The sequence below is a fragment of the Galleria mellonella genome, unplaced genomic scaffold (assembly GCF_026898425.1).
Source record: "Galleria mellonella isolate WM207_F2 unplaced genomic scaffold, CSIRO_AGI_GalMel_v1 utg121, whole genome shotgun sequence".
NCBI lineage: Eukaryota > Metazoa > Arthropoda > Insecta > Lepidoptera > Pyralidae > Galleria > Galleria mellonella.
Window position 1 is genome coordinate 49,637 of NW_026441983.1, and position 21,149 is coordinate 70,785.

Here is a 21,149-nt window from a genome sequence, read left to right on the forward strand (position 1 = left end):
TTAAGAAGGACGCTGCTGTCCATCCCTCGTCCTCTCTTAGTCGCCTCTTACACCCACGGGAAAGGAAGAGGTGACCTATTCTATGCCGGGACCTACACGACTAATCAGAAACTAATGAAAATATTCAATGGGTTTTTATTTCAACTACTGTTGGACATCAGCAGACTGTTTTATAAAGATTTTTTTCTTTTTTTAATTATTGTAACCAGGATCCAATATTTTTATATTTTACAAATTATTACAACTATAATTATAGTTCTGGTCTTTTAACATGCAACGCCAAACAATGCACACCTAATTGCCAAAATGGCCAGGACGCAGTTAGGGCTGGCCAGCACTCTGCAGAGCAGGGACGCAGATCGTCTACCAATAATGGTGTAGAGACAATGCACATGCATTGCCGCAAACATTCTTTTGGGCGAATTGATCATTCGTTTGTTTACATGTTTATTTAGTTGGGCTGGTACAGGACATACGCTATTGCTTATACGCGGACCAAGTCGCGGGCAAAAGCCAACCTAGTTAAATAAGCCGAAACAGTATAGAGCGGAGCGAAGTGGACTTTCCCTGCAAACTCATTACGCTCGTTTTCGCCGGTTGCGTAACCCCGCGAGAGCCGGCGAGCACGGCGCGGCGGCCGGCGCGCGCGCATGCCGCCGCCGAGCGGAATGAAAGCGAAATGATTCCGATACCTAACTTGTTGCATTTCACTTGCAGTGTACAGTACGGCTTTTTTAATGTGTGATAGTAGAACAGTAGCCCCGCCTGATGATGGATGAAAGAATTACGACATTTAACGAGCACGAATGAATGGAGATGTCGGTACGGGCCGCTCTAGTCGGGCATATGTCTACCAAACAAGCGACATGCTGAAGGGCCAAATTAAAAGTACCCGTAACCGGCGAGTGTGTGTGAAAAAGATTGATGAATGTGGAGGAAGCGAAAGAGGTTTGTTTTAAATCGGAGCATTTGGCGTTCCATTGTTTCTGCCTACACCAACGGCAGACAGGCGTGACGGATATATGTATATTTTGTTTATACGAGAGTCGTGATTTTGAAGCGTGAAAAGTGACGGACATGAATCATTTTTGTGTTGTAACTTAAATGACCGATTAACCTTCCGACGATGGAAAACACTATTAACAAATCAAATAAATCCAAGACACGGCGGTAGTCTCACTCCTCGTTAATTAGATACATGCTCGGCGTAAAATGGGCATTTAACAAACATCGCAAGAGCAGCATTCAACAACGGCATTTTTTAATTGGGATGTAAATGGAATGTTCACCCAGCCTGCACTATCAGTAACAGTGGGCGATGATAGGTAAAGAATAAACAGGTCAATTGCCTTATAGCAAACAAATACATCAAGAATTGACCACGATGGTTTCTGGGGGGGGGGGGGGGGGGTCTGGGCTTCTCCATTATTAGTACTATATCCTGTCAGATCTTCAACTCGATTCCCGTGAAAACACAATGACTGACTTCTAGGGAATTCATCACGATGGTTCAACTGATATGCTATGGAAGCCCCTCAATTCTTATCACTCCTCACCGGCACTCCGTCAGCGCACACTGATAGCACAGGCGGGGTTACCATTCCCTTGTTATCTCTTTAGGCATTTGTAATGGCGACACATTATCCTAATCAGATATCACACGAATGGTTGTGTATGACGATAAAAAAAGGGGCGAGTACAAAAGATCGTGGAAAGGTCGCAGGCTTTTCTGTCTGAAAAAAGCCCTGTCTTTCAATTTATAATAATAATAATGTATGACGTGGGCTAGTACCTGATCTCCGTCGTTCGGAGGGGCCGGCGGCGCGGCGCTCGGCGCGGCGCGAGCCGCCTGCACCGCCCCCTGCCGACGTCAATGGGCACCGATTACATTATAATATCGTGCACTATGTATTGTTTAAATATAGATCGATTCATTAGTTTCTTTATCTTAAACTAGCTCTTTGCCCGCAAACTCGCTCGCGTGCATTTAAAAATGGAAAATCTACACCTGTATACACTAGATTTAAAGTTAAAGCTTCAGGGATACAGCTGTGTAAACCGCATTTAATTTGGTGCAGAAGTTTTTGCGTAATGGCGGAACAAACATACAGATGGGCAGAGAAAATTCCAAAAAATGTTGTTTTAGCCTCTTAAGTACCTTTATATCAACAATATACATGAGGTAACAAAAAAATACAACCGAATTGAGAGAACCACGTTCTTTTTCAAAATCCTATTTCCAAACGAGTTCGCAGAGCAGCAGGTTGTCAACAGGGTTGTATATATTGTTGGCGACGGTCCGTACGTACCTATGCTCATGCGGCGCTGGTCGTGGGGGTGGTGGTGGTGGTGGCGCACGTCGCGCTTGGCGGGCGCCGGCGCCGGCGGCGGTGACTGCGCCACGCACGCCTCCTTGGGGCTGCCCGCGCTGCTGCCATCGCTGCAACAAACACCATGTCTCGTCACAAAAACATTACCTCGCTATCGATGTGCGGTCGATAAACACAATCGGTCAGTATTGTGGGCTGAAACCAGTGGCGGGCCAACGGGGCGGCCCGCTCCGGGCCTCTAGTCCCGAGGGCTTCCAAACACCTCCATGTTTCTCATACACATTCATCTACATCTACACTAACATTATAAAGAGGAAAGAGTTGTATTCTTGTGTGTATGTATGTTTGTAATGAATAAACTCAAAAACTACGTTCGCCCTAAGTAACATAGGCTATATTTATTGCTAGAAAACATTAGGGATCCTTACTAAAACTAGTAACGTAACTCGGGTGTAAAAAAAAATGCTATAAAATATCTTTGGTCGCGTGCGCTGCGGAAACTATTGGTGATAGAACAAAAGTTTCTTCTACAATATTGAAGGAAATATCAATAACTACAGAAAACTTGGCGACACTACATATCCAACTGTTATCGTTATGTCACAATAGCCACTTTTTAAAACGTTGTAACAATGTCCACCCGTGCGAAGCCGGGACGGGCCGCTAGTATTCTATATGTTTATTTAAGTCTAGATAATAGAAATTTCGTTGGCAAGATTTTAACTAAATAAACATAAACACGTATACGAGTACATACATTGCGGACATTATGTTTGTACTTGGAATTATGTATGTACCTGATTTTGGAATATTGCGCCTTTTATTTTATTGTTATTATTATTATTTTCAGACTTTTATAATTACTTTTAATAATACGGTTTATTTATCTGTTCTTTGTATAGCCAACAACCTAATTAATGGGGGGAAGGGATTGTTAGTAATGGAGACTGAGAATCCCATTGCTAGCAATATACCCAACCAGGTCGATCTCCTCGCGATTCCCCCTGGAAACTATCATGGTTAATTCCTGATGAATTCATCATGATGGGCTAACTGGCCTGTTTTCATTCTCATCAAAAAAAAACCTAATAAATGTGGGAGCCAGACTTTATTTTATATATTATATTTTTATTTATATATTATTACCGAATACCGTATATAAAATCATAGAATACCGTAACACAGGGCATCCTAGTACGGATTCTGTCCACTTCCAATGGCGGTCTATAGGGGGGGGGGGGGGGAAGGATTGTTAGTAATAGAGAGGCTAATCCCCATTGCTATCAATATGGTATACCTTATCAGGTCGACCTCCGCGCGGTTCCCCCTGGAAACCGTCGTGACTAATTTATCGTTAAATTCTTCACGATGGGCTAACTGACCTGCCCCTTCACCTTCACCAATCATCCAACACTTGTGGCCCGATAGTGTATACCATATATCCATAAAAAAAGAAAAAAAATGGCGGTCTATATATTTTCGATTTTGTTAAATGTATAAATTAAATGTCATTGTGATACAAATGTGAACTGACTTAAAAGCTTATAAAATTATATCGACTCCTTGAACTGGGGACCTCATTCAGCTTTACCGCCCCGGGTCTCTAACAGGCTTAGTCCTTTACTGGCAGAAGTTTGTAATAAAGATCTAACAGCCCCACTACTAATAATATATCCTATCAGGTCGACCTCCACGCGGTTCCCTTTGAAATTAAATTAAATTTATTGCCTGGAAACCACCTTGGTTTATTTTTGGGGAAATTTGTCACATTGGACTAGTTGACCTGCCTTCATCCTCACCTACCACTCTTCACTGGTGCCCCGTCAGCGTATACCGATTGTGCGGGCGGGGTTACCATTCCATTATCACCCATTAAAAGTCCGTTTCCTGCGCACTTATCACCGGCGCGCCGCACATTATCTCGCAGCGTGAGATAACGCGCGGCGCGGCGCGGCGTGTGCGTGCTGCGTGCGCTGCGCTTGCGCAACCTTCGACATACATACAAATTACCAACTTTCATTTGCTCTTGTTGTTCTATTATGTAAATTTCAGACTCTGCGAGTATATCCTCACTCATATTATGCATTAGCCGCTTCCCGCGGCTTTGTTCGTGTGAATTACTATATATACATAAGGGGGGAAGGAATTGTTAGTAATGGAGTCTAACTGACCCATAGCTAGCAATATACCGGGTCGACCTACACGCGGTTCCCCCTGAAAACCATCGTGATTAATTCTAGTGGAATTCATCACGATGGGCTAACTGACCTGCTTTCATCCTCACCTATCATCCCTCACTGGTGCTCCGCCAGTGTATACCGATAGCGTAGGCGGGGTTACCATTACATTGTCACCCATTTAAAAAAATATATATACATATAAAATCATCATCATAAGTTTTTTTAATGGGTGATAATGGAATTTTAGCCCCGCCTGCGCTATTAGTACACGCTGGTGGGGCACCAGTGAGTGATGAAAGGTAAGGAAAGCCTGTCTTGATAAGTTAGAACATAGCCTATCCGTGTACTAAATATTATTCAAATCCATTAAGCCATCCACGCCGTGTTCACCAGGGGACAGTTAACAGCTAATACGATGATGATGTGATAACATACGTACAATGATTTAAACGCGGCAACATCTTTCAAATTTAGAAATAATAATATAAATAAACTCTCTATTGCGCACAGTAGAGATGTATACAAGGAGCATTTATACAGAATGTGCATATACAAAAGGCGGCCCTATCGCTAAAAGCAATCTCTTAAATCGCTAGTAAAACGTAGCGTTGAGCGACTTTCGAGTGAGCAATCATTCGGATCATTCGAGTGATTTTCAAATGATTTCTAGTTGTTGCATTGGTTTTAAGAGGAATGTCTTAAGGGGGACATTGCTGCCCGAATCTCGACCATTAAGGATTATTAACAAAAAGAAATATTTAGCCAAGATAGCGCAAAAACATAAACAATCTGGCAACACTGCAAAGCAGCATCTAATCATGAAACCCGCTGAAATATGGCGTACATAACACGAGACGTAGTTGCAGCTGCCCTAGAGGAAAACACTCGGCGAGCAACGCAATAAAACGGCTTCACGTCGTGACGTCACCGCGCATGCGAGCTTGGGTGACAACAAAGGCGGGTGACGTCACGCGGCCGCCTCGCCTTTGTTCGCCGAGTGTAGTGCGCTCTCAGGTGACTTCAGTTCGAACGACATCTGGGGGTCTACCGTGAAATAAAAATCCGAAGTTTCGGACTCTATTTCGTGTTTTCGTTCACACCTAAATCGGCCCAGTAAATGGAACTTAACATTTCGTTCGTCATAAATCCTACCATAAAAGTCCAAAGGAATAATATTTTAATATTTTTATTGTTTTTAAACGGTAAGTATTATGTAATTTTAACAATAAACTTGTATTTCGTTCGGCACCGAAATTTCGAAAAACATTTCATGGTAGGCACTCTGATTTCAGAACTTCGTCTTCGAAGAACGAGGTCCTAAACCAGACTGTATTCTTTTTACGTTTGTTACCTCATAACTCCGTTATATATCAACCGATTTAGATAATGCCTTTTCAAAAGAAAAAGCATTTTCTAATTTTTAGTTAAAAATACTGAAAGGATATACTTTCAGTTAATCTGTAGAGATTTCATCAAAATTGATCAAGTACTTTGGTTTTTAAGTCAAAATAACCACAATTTTGTCGCTATTGAAATGCCCTTTTTTTTAAGAAAATCCACTTGTTTGAGTTTCGGAAAGTGAAACAACAACACGGCCAGAAGTGAATCATTCACAGTTAGGATGCTGATTATTTTTAATTAATTATAAAATTAATTTGCCTAAAGATGCCTCATTTAGAAGTGGAACGTATCCCAAAACAAACGTGGACGACGAGGTGGCCTATTCGATGCCGTGTGGCCCGGCATACAACGGGCCATCCCTTCCCTTTTCGTAAGTGTCGTAAGAGACGACTAAGGGTAACTTAATACTAGCAACATTTCCCACACAAAATATCACCAAAGCCTAACTGCGGTTACCAATCCGCCCTCTAAGCGAGGCTCACAAGCGGTATCAAACCCTTAAGTCATAGGAGAGATTTTGCCTCACTCTGCGTGTTCTACCGCTTGTACAACGGATTGTGCTCAGAGGAATTGTTCAATATGATGCCCACAGCCACTTTCTACCATCGTACGGCTCGCCATCGACAGAGAGTTCATCCTCATGTCCTACAGCCTTATTGATCGCGTACTGCGCGGTTACAGAGATGTTTCCTCCCACGAACACTTAGGTTGTGGAATGAGCTCCCTGCCGAGGTTCTCCCAAGAGACTACAGCATGTGGTTCTTCAAAAAGGGGGGTATAGAGGTTTCTTCAGGGTCGGCAACGCGCGCGTTGCATTGCAAGTGTTCATAGGCTACCACTTACCATCAGGTGGGCCGTATGCTTGTTTGCCACCTCAGTGGTATAAAAAAAAAGTACTGGCAAAGCCCCCTTAATCCCTCTTAAGGGGGTTTTGCTATGTGCATCCGTGGACAGTTAATAGCTGATACCAATTCGTAGATTTGTAGAACTTCTGCTAATAATAATAGTCAATCATCGTGTGTTGGCAGTCGCACACATACTAACGATGACGGAATTAAACGAAATAGTTCTACCGTATCGTTATCAACACGAGATATCCGCGATCCATCTCGTACATTATTGGATGTGTGCGCGCGTGTTCACGACGGAAATCACATTTTCAACCGACTTCAAAAAGAAGCAAGTTATCAATTCGGTTGTGTTTTTATTTATGTTGGCCACATTATAGCTACATCTATACTAATATTATAAAGAGGAAAGATTGGTATTTTTGTGTGTTTGTATGTTTATAATAAATAAACTCAAAAACTACTGTGCCTATTTCAAAAATTCTTTCACCATTAGAAAGCTACATTCACCCTGAGTAACATAGGCTGTATTTATTGCTAGAAAAGATTAGGGATCCTTACTAAAACTTTAGTAACGTAACTCGAGGTGTAAAAAAATGCTATAAAATATCTTTGGTCGCGTGCGCTGCGGAAACTATTGGTGATAGAACAAAAGTATGTTCTACAATATTGAAGAAAATATCAATAACTACAAAAAACTATATGTCCAACTATTAGCGTTATGTCACAATTACCACTTTTTAAAATGTTGTAAAAATGTCCACCCGTGCGAAGCCGGGCCGGGCCGCTAGTCACTTATAAATAAAATTGGAATTTGCTCACCTGAAAAGATATACTTACACAGCGGTCGCATAAAAATTTTATCAAAATCGGTTCAATATTTTAATATTTAGAATAAAACAACTGGTTTATTTGTGGGACGCAACCTTTTTAATTCCTATGTCACTTCTCTATGGTTTCAGTGGCTCGCGGATGAGGGGAACCTGCAGAGTACAACAATATGGGTGCAAAATTTCTGGAGTACTAAAGTTTTGCATCAAGTACTCCGCCGTTGGTTGCCATCTCGCGAGGTGGCGCACCGCGGAAGGTTTTAGCCACAAAGACCTTAACGAGGTCTCGGCCTTGCTGCACGCGCGATCCACTGTCGCTCTTAAGCCATACGATCAAGGTTGATATTACAATAGCCCATTATCGGAGGCAGTAGGTCGCGTGACGCAACGCCGTGGTGGGAAGTGGCGGAGGATTTTATAAATGAGTTTCGCTATCTAGATGCCTCTTGGGAAATCCGCCTGCTATTTCCCTGTAACTAATGACTATACGCTATACTAGCCTTATGTCGCAGCTTCGCCCGCGTGATTCCCGCGTCCAAATACAAATACAGATTTGAGGAAGGAAATGTTATTATTGGGGATCTAACGGCCACAATTTTAAGTTGCCAATAATATATCCTATCAGGTCGACCTCCACGCGGTTCCCCGTGGAAACCATCTTTTTCTTCATTAATTCGTCACTATGTGCCAACTGACCTATTTCATTCTCACCTATCATCCCTCACTGGTGCCCCGCCAGTGTATACCGATAGCGCGGACGGGGTTACCATTCCATTATCACCCATAAAAAATACAAATATGTTTATTTTGTTTGAAGTGGCAAAAAAAGGATCATCATCGTCCACTCCTGGACATAGGCCTCTCCCATTAACTGCCATAAGGCGCGGTCCTGAACCACCTGCATCCACTGACTCCCTGCAATGCATTTGAGGTCGTCACTTGATGCACTCGAGGTAAAAAGGATGGTACACAATATTTAAATACTGTTCACACTTTACAACAGAGTCTGCCATACTATAATACATTTAATTGTGCTATGTATACAAAACAAAACCCAATGTCATATATTTACTTAAGTCGTCATATATATGTCAACATATTTACTTATTAATGACTAGCGGCCCGTCCCCGCTTCGCACGGGTGGACATTTTCACATTTTAAAAAGTGATTATTATGACATAACGATAATAGTTGGACGTATAGTATCGCGAAGTTTTCTGTAGTTATTGATATTTTCTTCAATATTGTAGAACATACTTTTGTTCTATCACCAATAGTTTCCGCAGCACACGCGACCAAAGCTATTTTATAGCATTTTTTACACCTCGAGTTACGTTACTAAAGTTTTAGTAAGGATTCCTAATCTTTTCTAGCAATAAATATGTTACTCAGGGTGAATGTAGCTTTCTAATGGTGAAAGAATATTTAAAATCGGCAAAGTAGCTTTTGAGTTTATTCATTACAAACATACTATCTATTTATCCTATTTAAGAGCTGCTCTCTTGTCGTTGGAGATCTTACCACTCACTACGATATTGAACGAGTCCCCTCACCACTTGATACGACACGACATGCATGCACACAAAAATACAAATCTTTCCTCTTTATAATATAAGTGTAGATACATTATACAAATAACAAATAACAGTCTATAGGCGACGGTTACCACTTTCCATCAAGTGGGCCGTCAGCTTGTTTGCCATTCTAAGTTGTATAAAAAAAAAAGTCAATTAACTGAAGCTAATGAACATTTTAGATCAAAATATTCATTAACTGAGTAAAAATATTTTTCTTTTAGTCACCTTTTTGGTTTCTTTTTACGGTTGAGTGAAACAAGATTGTTAGTAATGGGAAAATAAGTCTCCATTGATAGCAACATACATACCGTGTCGCCGGGCGGCAAAGGGCTTGCCAGCAATTAGACTAAAGCCCCCATTGAAACCAGCCTCACCAATACTTAATGAATTCATCACGATGGACCAACTAACCTTCATCTTCCACCTACCATCAACCATTACATTTTTATCTCCGAACTGAAACTGTTCTCGATCCAGTTGTTTTGTTTTTATGTTTGTTAACATCACCACTCCGTCAGTTAGTTAAATTAGATGATCACATCAGATCACCTATTATTGCAGGTGTCCATAGGCTACAGTGACCATTTATCATCAGATGGTCTGTAAGTAATCTGTCATTGTTCTTTGCAGTTATGCCAAAATCGAAAAGATCCCTGGTGGAAGCATCGAAGAGTCACGCGTGTTAAATGGTGTGATAATCAAAGATTAGAAACTTGCCAACACAGTATTGATCGAAGTATACCAGAGGGAGACTTTGTACAAAAGTCGATTGGTTGGGTACCTCTGTCCCATTCGTGTTTCAACCGTGAAGCAGTTGTGTTTGCATGGCTGTGTTTCGGTTTAAAGGGTTGGGATATAGCGTGAATTTACAGGCTATATCCCAACCCTTTTGCCCATCGAAATGTATTCATGATTGGGGGGGGGGGGGGGGGGTTGGTAGTAATGGGCATTGACAATCCTATTGTTACTATTGTGATACCTTCAGATGCCAATGTCAATGTAACTCTTGTTGCTGTGATAATGTCAACGAAACTTGGCGACCTTTACATCGAGTTTTATTGTAACAAACTATCTATCTATATATATAATATATATCTAGAAGTGTCAGGCAGAAAAACACAATCTCAGAGGAATAATTCAAAACTTCCCCACGCAGGGGTGGGTTTAGAGTTCGTCGACCCCCGCGGTTTTGGATGTCAATGGTGTCTAAAGAAGTATATGGACAAACAAAATAACACTTTACATGCTAACATTAAAGCAGAAAATCATCTAGCAAGGCAACCCATCGGCCACATTCACAATGGTCCATTCGTTTTTTTATTCAGAATAATTTCGACCTAAAATTCTTTGTGATAAAACTCTTTGTTATAGGAAATATTTTTACAATTCAAACATGATTAATGATAGAGCTAGGTCTTATTTTAATAGCAGTTAGGTTGAAAATCATAAATCTATACTGTTCTGCGCAGTTGTGGTCTGATAATATATTTATGTACGTACGTCTCGCTCACACGTCACAGAAATACATGAGACAGGGATACAAGCAGTATTTTCTTTGATAAAAAAGGAAGTTGAAATGTTGCGTCTTCGTTTCTTTGGTCAAAATATGAAGCTTATATCTAATTTCTATTCTTTGTACTAATATATTACATAATTTGGTATACAAACAAGTGTGTACGTATGTATTTCGAATAAACATGGCAAGATCTGACGCATATTGCAGGCTAACAACTACATAGAACGTAGTAAACAAACTTGGCGTTCATATATTTTTCTCTTAGAACACTTATCGCGTTGTATGTTCATAAATAAATCAAGTCAAAGACCCTTTTAACTATATAAAATTAGTGACGTATTTTTTAAGTTGCTTGCACGATTAGGCCCACACTTCCCTTTCTAATCAGTTTGGCTAGAACGGGAGAGTTGATTTGTCAACGCCGGGTCACCCTAGTGCGTGAGTCGATCCCGCACGAGGGGAGCCGACGTGCGCCGAACGCCGACACGCCCCCCGCCCGCACGTGCGCGGATTCACGTGCGGCGCGCTTGCGCGGTGACGTCACGCGTGTTTGTAAACCAACTAGAGCCAGCTGTTATATATGCTCGCTTATAATTTATGGTCGCCTAGTACCTACTTCCAACCGGTTTCATGTTTACGCTCGAGATAGAAGGAAGTAAATGGGACAAAATATCACCATAACTGTCCCACGGGATTGAAAATATTGTAACATAACAAGCTGCGCCAGCGACTTTGTTCGCATGTACTGTAATAAAATACCATCACCAATATTTTGTACAACATTTTGAAATCATACGCCACCTAGTGTCAAGTAAAGACAATTATCTACCACCAAAAAAGAATTAGAAATAAAAAAAGACATTCAGTGTCACTTACCCTAATGTCCCATACATTTGTTGTTTTATGCAACTCACTGCCACAATGTGACCTCTTTAATGCTCAGTAACGAACTGCTCAGTATAGACTTAACAAAACTCCCCACCAAGGTCAGTAAATGAATCATCAGGGGCTGTTAATGACAATTACTGATTTCTTTAAAACGTCAATTACTAACTAATACTTCAATTAGCAATTGTAATTGTCATTAACAAATAATATCACATTAGTACTAATGAACTTGCATTGTATCTGCCCACCCTAATGGGAGACTACCTGGTATGTATTGTTACACTATATGATTATATATTATAATAGTACATTACTGCAGCGGCCAGTAACTGAGGCATTGATGGACGAACGTACAAATGTGGGCCGAGGTGTAGCCGAGGCACACATACGTGAGTCCATCAATGTCTAGTTGTGGCCAAGGCTTGTATAGTACTTTTCTCAAACAATGCGCGGAAATCAAAAACACAATTTTACTTTTTAAATTCAATGACGAATAAAGAACAATAATAATTTTACACGCGCCATAATGTTCCCTTGTTTTTTTTTTTTTCAATAAACAGCTTTCTATTTGCAAGCCAGTTCGAAATTTAAATAAAACCTTATATTAGTTACCTCCTTGGTAGCCATGTTTCGAAGTAAAAGGTCATTCCATTTTTAAATTACAGGACAGATATTAGTTTACATAGTAATTTATCTGGCCGCAAAACACGACAGATATGGATTTTCATACAACTTTTGCCGGCCGCTGCCCGCATGTATCTGGCCAGTACGGCAATTTTGATTTATCTCGAAGAAGATTGTCAAAATAATGCTCACATTTCCAAGCATGTTTGAGAAAAAAGCAGCGACCGACTTAAAACAATTCCAAAGGCCTATAGTATGATGCAAATTAAGTATACTCATTCATTGATTAACTAGTCGAATTCACTATACATACCCAAGGCTCAATATTCCCAAAAGCAAAGGCCTCGCGCGACGCTAGTCCAACTAAGTTATGTATAGTAATTAAGTTATGTATAGTAATTAATTAAGTAAGTAAGTGTAGTTATGTACACTCTTGTGTGAGTGGAAACATTTGTCTTTTTTTATATTAAACCAAAAATTGATTTTATTTATTTATTTATAGGATCCCCAACAAAACATACAGCGAAACATTTCAATACAATACACTGGTGGATTAGATCTAACTGTTCTTACATTTATAGGCGACCACAGCATGCCTTGCGTTAACATTAAAATGGAATTAAATTATTAAATGTCATTATATGAGTAAAGATATTAACAACATGAATAATAATATAATATAAATAATGGAAATTATATTTAAATTATCATAAATTATAAATAAATATAATGTAATGGCGAGGTACATCAATTTTTTAATTTATACATGAACATAGAGTTACTATCGTTGTATCAAGTTGAAGCTTGATATTCGGTATTTAAAAATTTTAATGCCAGATTTAATACAACAAAGAACCAAACACAAAAATGCATTTTACAGCGTGTGGCTGTATTAAACATAATGGCCGGTTGGACGAGACAAGTTTCATAGCGTGCAGATAAAAAAAAATAATAATACGAAAGTATGAAATAACTAGTGTTGGACATTCTTCAGTTGTCACGCTGCGCTGCGTATGGACGAGACGAGAACATCCGACCATCCCATCAACGTAGTACAAGACACGCGTATGCAAGACAGACCGGGTGAAATCATCCGCATCCTTTGATGGAGTGTTCTATCCACGAATACTAACCATTTTCCCCAACTAAATAGATAGATAGATAGATAAGTAATTTATTTGCATTACTTACAGCACACAAATAACAGATATAGATATATACGCGAAAAAAGAGATATAAAAGATAAAGAGAGATTACAGCATGAGGTTCTTCAAAAGGGAGGGTAAAGAGGTTTCTTCAGGGTCGGCAACGCGCGCGTAATACCTCTGGTATTGCAGGTGTTCATAGGCTACGATAACCACTTACCATCAGGTGTGCCGTATGCTTGTTTGCCACCTCAGTGGTATAAAAAAAAAGAGATAAAGAAGAAGACCGCTGGCTTGTTTACCAATTCATAAGTATTCATGAACCTTCCCTTCAAATCGTAACAGCCATGTAAACACAACTGCTTTACGGCAGAAATAAATGCAGACATTTACCTGCACGACGGAACAGTGCGCATGATTCAGCATTGTCAATTAGTAGCGTTTTACGCAATAATCAACACACACACACACACACACACGTATGCACCCACGCATGCACGCACGCACGCACACAGACGATGTGTAGCTACCATTCGCACGGGTCTGTTGATTGACTTCATCCCACAAAACGTTGCAAAACTCAAGTTAATTTTGACAGACATCATAATTGCTGTTGCTCATAACCATGAATGCAATACTTGAGGTGGGAGGGACTTTTTTTTTATTTTAACCATATTCCTGCAATACATGTTCACCTGGTGCGGGTTTTTTTTTAATGGGTGATAATGGAATGGTAACCCCACCCGCGCTAACGGTAAACACCGGCGGAGCACCAGTGAAGGATGATAGGTGAGGATGAAGTCATAGGTCAGTTAGCTCATCGTGGCGAATTCAAAAAGAATTGTTCACGATGGTTTCCAGGGGAAACCACGTGGAGATCGACCTAATAGGGCATATTGCTAGCAATGGGGATGTCAAACTCCATTGCTAACAATCCCTCCCCCCCTAGTGCAGAGTTGGACCCCGTACTAGGCGAACATGTATTGCTGAAGTCCATAAGGGAATGCCAAGACACAGTGTTTACAAATATGGATCAGTGAGCCAATTTTACGGAAACAAACAAGACAGAAGGGCATCGTTAACTAAAAGTGCTTTGTGGAGACATGCGCATAATACCTTTTCCTCCTTCCTTCTATCCTACTTACTATTATAAGGTCGTCGTGTCATATCAAGTGTACCAACATTAAAATAGACAAAGCCCTCAACATCCGACCATCATGGAGGCCGTGACATTTCTTTCGGGGCTCGAACCCGTAGACCGACAACGGGTGACGAGGGCCGAGGTCGCAAACAAACTGTGTCACTTGGTTCCGCGCGGTCAGACAGGTGAAGGGCAACCGCGGTACAGCGCTGACGCCGTACAAGTAGTAATACTTGCGATGTGGTTTCCCCCTGCCCCTCGCGCACTGATCACGCCCCCTCTGTGTCTCATGACTGTTTAATATGCATCTTAATAAAAAAAAAAAACAAGAAAGTAACCAGAAGAACTTTATCTAGCACGAATGAGTAGAGATGTCAGAAGGTGCTACCTCAGATTGACGTATGTCGACCAAATAAGTGACAAAAAAGGCAAGTTAAAAGTACTCTTAACCCGTTAGTATATATAAACAAATTGATGAATGTAGAGGAAGTGAGAAGAGAATGGTAACCCCACCCGCACTATCGGTATACGCTGGCAGGGCACCAGTGAGGAATGATAGGCAAGGATTAAAACCGGGTTAATTCGCCTATTGTGATAAATTTAATATGAATTAACCACGATGGTTTCTGGGTGGAAACCTCGTATAGGTCGACCTGATATCTTATATTTTTAATGATGACGTAAGTAACCAGTCCTCGTTACTAACGCCCCCCCCCCCCCCCTCTCTCTGTAACGTGCCCAATGAGCGGCAGATTTCAAAACATTTGCCTAGCCAAACAGATAACTATTGGAGGGGGAAGGGATTGTTGGTAATGGGGTCTAAAAGTCCCATTGGTAGCAATATACCCTTTTTGGTCAGAATCTTCGCAGTACCCCCTGGAAACCATTTTTGTTAATTCGTCACTAGGGTTTTCAGGTCCAGATTACTAACAGTTCCTTTACCCTCGTCCTGACGTTATGCCTCCGTATTTTAAAATTTTTCACTGCCGTATTCCACCCTTCAAACCGAAACACAACCATACAAACTATCAGTCGAGTTTTCTACAAAGGTATACGAGTAAATAGTAAGCGGGACACCAGAGAGAGACTTTGTACAAAAGTCGATTGCTTGGGTACCCCTGTGCCATTCGTGTTTCAACCGTGAAGCAGTTGTGTTTGCATGGCTGTGTTTCGGTTTGAAGGGTACAGAGGAATAACACCTGAGTCCTCAGGAATGGCAACGCATGGGGGGTATCATGGGCGAAACAGTATACTCTGATATGTCCATGGTACTGCTCATGTATATAGGCGACGGTTACCACTTTCTATTAGGTGGGCCGTCGGCTTGTTTGCCATTCTAAGTTGTATAAAAAAAAAGCAAGGCAATTGATTTTAATGGGCAAAGTAAATACTCGTACACCTAACTCATAGAACGCCTTGACCGTAAACACGTGCACAAAAAAGAAGCACTGATCGTTTGCAATAGTTTTTGCATTTGTGGTTTTATGTTGGCTGAATGAAAAGGCTCCGAGGTCGGAGGAGATTCAAGGTCTGATTGGTAACACTCGTGTTGTGAGGCCATTGTTGTCGTGTACGGCTGGCGTTTGCACAGCGCCTCCGTGGTGTGGCTGGCATCCATATAATAATAATAATAAATCCTTTTAATTTATTACCATACCCCCAATATATATACCGTACCTAATATTTTATTATTTATAAATTTTCTTAATAAATAATTATTAGTGCAATTCTTATTTCGATTCTTGGATATGGACCCCTTCGACCTCCACGTGGTTTCCCCTGGAAACCATCGTGGTTAGTTCTCGTGGTATTACCTATCATCCCTCACTGGTGTCCCGCCAGTGTATACCGTTAGAGCAGATGGGGTTACTATTGCATTATCACCTATTAAAAAAAAAAACTCTGTCAGTTGTAAACCGATATGGATTTAAATTGACCGAAAATTGTTTTTTTTTTTTATTTGTTAAGATATACTTACGAGATTGATCCCATCGAAATTTTATCAAAATCGGTTCTGTAGTTTAGTTGTTAAATCAAAATATTTTGGTTTTGCTACAGTTGAAGTCAGATTTTTCGTGGAACACGATCTTACGGCGTGCAAAATTGTGACGGGTCTAGAACTTTCTTTTGGATGCCGCTTACTGGTCGATTCCCGTTTCGACCGCAACAACCTAAATCAGCGCCGGCTTCGAACCTTGTCCCGTTGGTTGCCGTCGGAACCGGTCCGCCTAGCGGTCGCGGTGACGCAATACCAAGTGGTGCCCAAAGGTGACACGTTCGATGTCTGGGCGTGGCCCACTTTCCCAGAGCAATCGGCGCACTTGTACGCTCTCTGTTATTCAGGTTTTTTTTTGTGAAGACGAAATGGTGACTTCGCCTGCGATACTGGTAGTGTAATTAAATCATAATGGAATGGTAACCCCGCCCGCGCTAATGGCAAACGCTGCCGGGGCACCAGTGTGAGATGACAGGTAAGGATCACATGGCAGGTCAGTTGACCCACAGTGACGAATTAATTAAAGATCTAGCCCAGATGGTTTCCAGAGAGGACCGCGTGGAGGTCGACCTGATAGGGTATTATTAACGACGGATCTGTCAGATCTCTATTACTAATAATTACCCCCCCCCCCCTCCCGATTCCTTGTTATTAGTTTATTTTTTATAGGTGAAAACGGAATGATAACCCCGCCTGCGCTATCGGTATACGTTGAGGCACCAGTGAGGAATCACAGGTGGAGTTTTTTTATAATGGGTGATAATGGAATGGTAACCCCGCCTGCGCTATCGGTATACACTGGCGGAGCATCAGTGAGGGATGATAGGTGATGATGAAAGCAGGTCAGTTAACCCATCGGGACATTCCGCTAGAATTAACCACGATGGTTTCTAGGGAGAACCGCGTGGAGGGCGACCTGATAGGGTGTATTGCTGGCAATGGGTCAGTTAGACCCCATTACTAACAATCCCTTAACATCCCCTAACAGGTGGAGTTGAAAATAGATAAATAGGCACATTGGAATAATTGTACCAATTTACCTATTACATAAGCGGCTCACAAATATCTGGAGTCGAGTTAAATACGTTTATTATAATTTTGTATGTTAGCACGCTAGGTTTATAACATTTGGCTTTTGCTGTCATGATGTTGTAATTAATTTTTAATTAATAAATAAATAAAAATAAGATTTCTTTTTTTTTTGGTGTGTGAAAATGGTATGGTAACCCCGCTTGCGCTAACGGGATACGCTGGCGGAGCACCAGTGAAGGATAATAGATGAGAATGAAAACAGGCAGTGCAGATGGGCTATCATCATGATGAATTCATCAGGAATTAACCATGATAGTTTCCAGGGGGAACCGCGAGGAGGTCGACCCGGTTGGCTATATTGCTAGCAATGGGATTCTCAGTCTCCATTACTAACAATCCCTTTCCCCCCAAAATAATAAATTCAATAATTAAGCACGATTATTTCTAGAAGGAACTACGTGGAGGTCGACCTGATGTATACCCTATATTACTAACAGTAGGGCTGTTAGACCCTTCCCCCCTATATATAATATTAAATTAGATTACCTATCAATGTAGCAAATCCTGTCTACTAGTCTTTACATTCCGCACGAGCAATCGTTGATGCGACTAAGTAACAAACAACCATACGTGTATACACCTATCGGCAGGCCTGCGGTGCGGCCGGCCCCGCGCAAGGTCGCCTCCTCGCAACTATTACAAGGCCCGCCTTTGTTGCGACTCGCACAACGTACGCTTTGGGGAATGGTAAATGAGACCATTGGCAGCTACTGTAGCAACTTCTTATATAAAGATATCCACAAAAAACCGACTTCAGTTTTTATTTATTTATTACTAATGGTCGCCCCATGGTCTAAATTCGACCATAACATATATTGTAATAAATAAATGTATTACGGTTACATTTGACGTTCAGTAAAACTATAGACAAGTAATATTAAAGGCGAACAATATTAATCTATTCTCAATTCGACCGCACACTTTAACAATAGACAAAGGAGTATACATGTGTGTGTGTGTGTGTGCCAAATACATGGTAGTGTGTGTAATGTTTTTTTATTAATTAATGTATTTGTTATGCATAATTAAAGAAAAAAAATCATTCTGCACTTCTCTATATAAATTATAAGTGTACGAAATTTCATACTCCTCCGTCCGCGCAATTTCATACTCCTCCGTCCGCGCAATTTCATACTCCTCCGTCCGCACAATTTCATACTCCTCCGTCCGCGCAATTTCATACTCCTCCGTCCGCGCAATTTCATACTCCTCCGTCCGCACAATTTCATACTCCTCCTTCCGCGCAATTTCATACTCCTCTTAGTCAGCCCATCGTGACGAATTCAACAAGAATTATTCACGATGGTTTCCAGGGGGAAACACGTGGAGGTCAACCTAATAAGGTACATTGCTAGCAATGGGGCTGTCAAACTCCATTGCTAACAATTCCTTCCCCCCCCCCCCCCCTCCGCGAGTTAGCGTTAGGAACTTTTAGGGAAATTTTGCTCAACAAGGAGAGGCAATTATAATAAAACAAGTTACTTTGTTCTAAAAACTAAACTAGTGACCCGATTTGATAGAATTTCTATAGGACCAACCTGTAAGTATGTCTATGTACGTATTTAGTATGTGAAGAGATATTTTATCCCTTTTTTGCATGATTTTTTTTTATTGATGAAATAAATCAAGGTGATATAATTCATGTTCAAAATTAAAGTAAAAATGGTTAAAAAAAAAATAAATTTGACAGCTACGTTTTTTTTTTCTGCAATGGACATTAAAAAGGTATCCAGACACGATCAAGTTAAAGTGAACTTGGTGTTTTATATAATTTTTGGGCGTTCAATGTTATGATGGAAATTTCCAACATTATGCAAAGAAGGGTTAAGATTATGTATATATGTATATGTATTGTTATATACAGATATGTATGTGTTTTTATTTTAATTATATAAGTTACTTTGTATATATATCAACATATTTATTATTTCTTAATAGTAACAACTATACTGTTCCCTCCTATCACTGTACGCGCACCGCCTGCTGGTAATCAACGCTCCTTACCACTCAGGGTGCGCTGCAAGAGAACTGTTACAGGGTGATGCTCGCCTGCTGTACAGCTTTATTTAATATATATTATATTAATGTAATTTTTATGTACAATAGAGTATAAATAAATAAATAAGCATATCCTTTCATATAAAAATTCCAAATCTATGTACAACCGACGTAGTTATGTGGTAACAAAACTAAAAAAAAATACAAACAAACAGAGAGTCTCCTTTTTAAAGTCGATTAAAAATAATTCAATACTTTATATTCGAGAGGCAGAATTTATTAAGTTCATGCAAATAGTGATTACCAAATCGGTCCGCGGCGCCGCCATCTGTTCGCGGCAGCCTTGGATATATGGCTGCTGTATTGTGATACATTTAAACCACTACCAAAAGGTGTTTTTTTTTTCAACCTATTTCAAAAAGGAGGTCCTCAATTCGGACTTTATTAATGCGAATGAAATTTATTGCGATGAATGTAGTAAGTTGAAATAATATATACATTTTTGTGTAGCCTTAACATTCAGCCAGCTTGGCATGCGACAGTTTTACATGTATTATTATTGCTAATTGTTAATTATAAGTTACATTGATTTTTTTATACAACTTAGAATGGCAAACAAGCTGACGGCCCACCTGATGGAAAGTGGTAACCGTCACCTATACACATGAGCAGTACCGTGGACTTAACAGAGTATACTGTTTCGCCCACGATACACCTCATGCGTTGCCATTCCTGAGGACTCAGGTGTTATTCCTCTGTACCGTGTAAATTCACTGCCATATCCCACCCTTCAAACCGAAACACAGTCATGCAAACACAACTGTACTTACCAGAGGGAGACTTTTGTACAAAGCCTCCCTCTGGTAAAATTAAATTACAAAATTTTTTATAATTATTAAAATGATTATTGTGAATTTACACATGCCATGCCATTACTTTTCATTCGATTACAACAGTCATACATTTACAAATATATAATGTATATAATTAGTTCAGTAATTCAATTTTTAGACCAAACTAACCGATTCTGTCACAATCCAAGTTGAGATTTTTCTGACCTGCTTCATCATCACCTATCATCCTTCACTGGTGCCCCGCCAGCGTATACCGATAGCACAGGCGGGATCACTATTTCATTTTCACCCATTAAAAAAAGCCCACAACCTCACAAATCCTGGTTCACTTGGTCATGCGATGATAAATGTTACTCTCACATTAAGGAAATCTAAAATTCCACCTAGATCCGTGACATATAGACCCATAAAAAATATAGACATAAATAAATTTAATGAGGACCTTCTTACACATGATTGGGCATCTGTTTCGTGTATGAGCACGGTTGATGATATGGTCGATAGATTTAATACGCTTATTATGTCCCTTTTCGACAGGCATGCTCCAATAATGACGAGAAAATTCAAACGTCATCAGTCACTTCCTTGGATAACTGATACAATTAAGTGCATGATTGACTTACGCAACAAAGCACATAATAAATATCGTAAGTCTAAATTAGAGAGGGACAAAAAATATTATAAAGACCTCAAAAATACAGTGTCTATGAGTATTGCTGCTGAGAAGA

At 40.4% G+C, this 21,149-nt stretch overlaps 1 protein-coding gene across 1 annotated transcript in view; it reads right to left on the reverse strand.

Annotated features, from left to right (window-relative positions):
- The window catches only part of LOC113516575 (uncharacterized), a 73,172-nt gene that overhangs the window by 20,758 nt on the left and 31,265 nt on the right, over positions 1-21,149 (reverse strand). Inside the window, exons 12-13 of the mRNA XM_052897903.1 lie at positions 2,310-2,440; positions 1,793-1,861 (exon numbers count right to left, since the gene is read on the reverse strand). Coding sequence (XP_052753863.1) covers positions 1,793-1,861; positions 2,310-2,440 — 200 coding nt within the window. The remainder of the gene's footprint in view (positions 1-1,792; positions 1,862-2,309; positions 2,441-21,149) is intronic.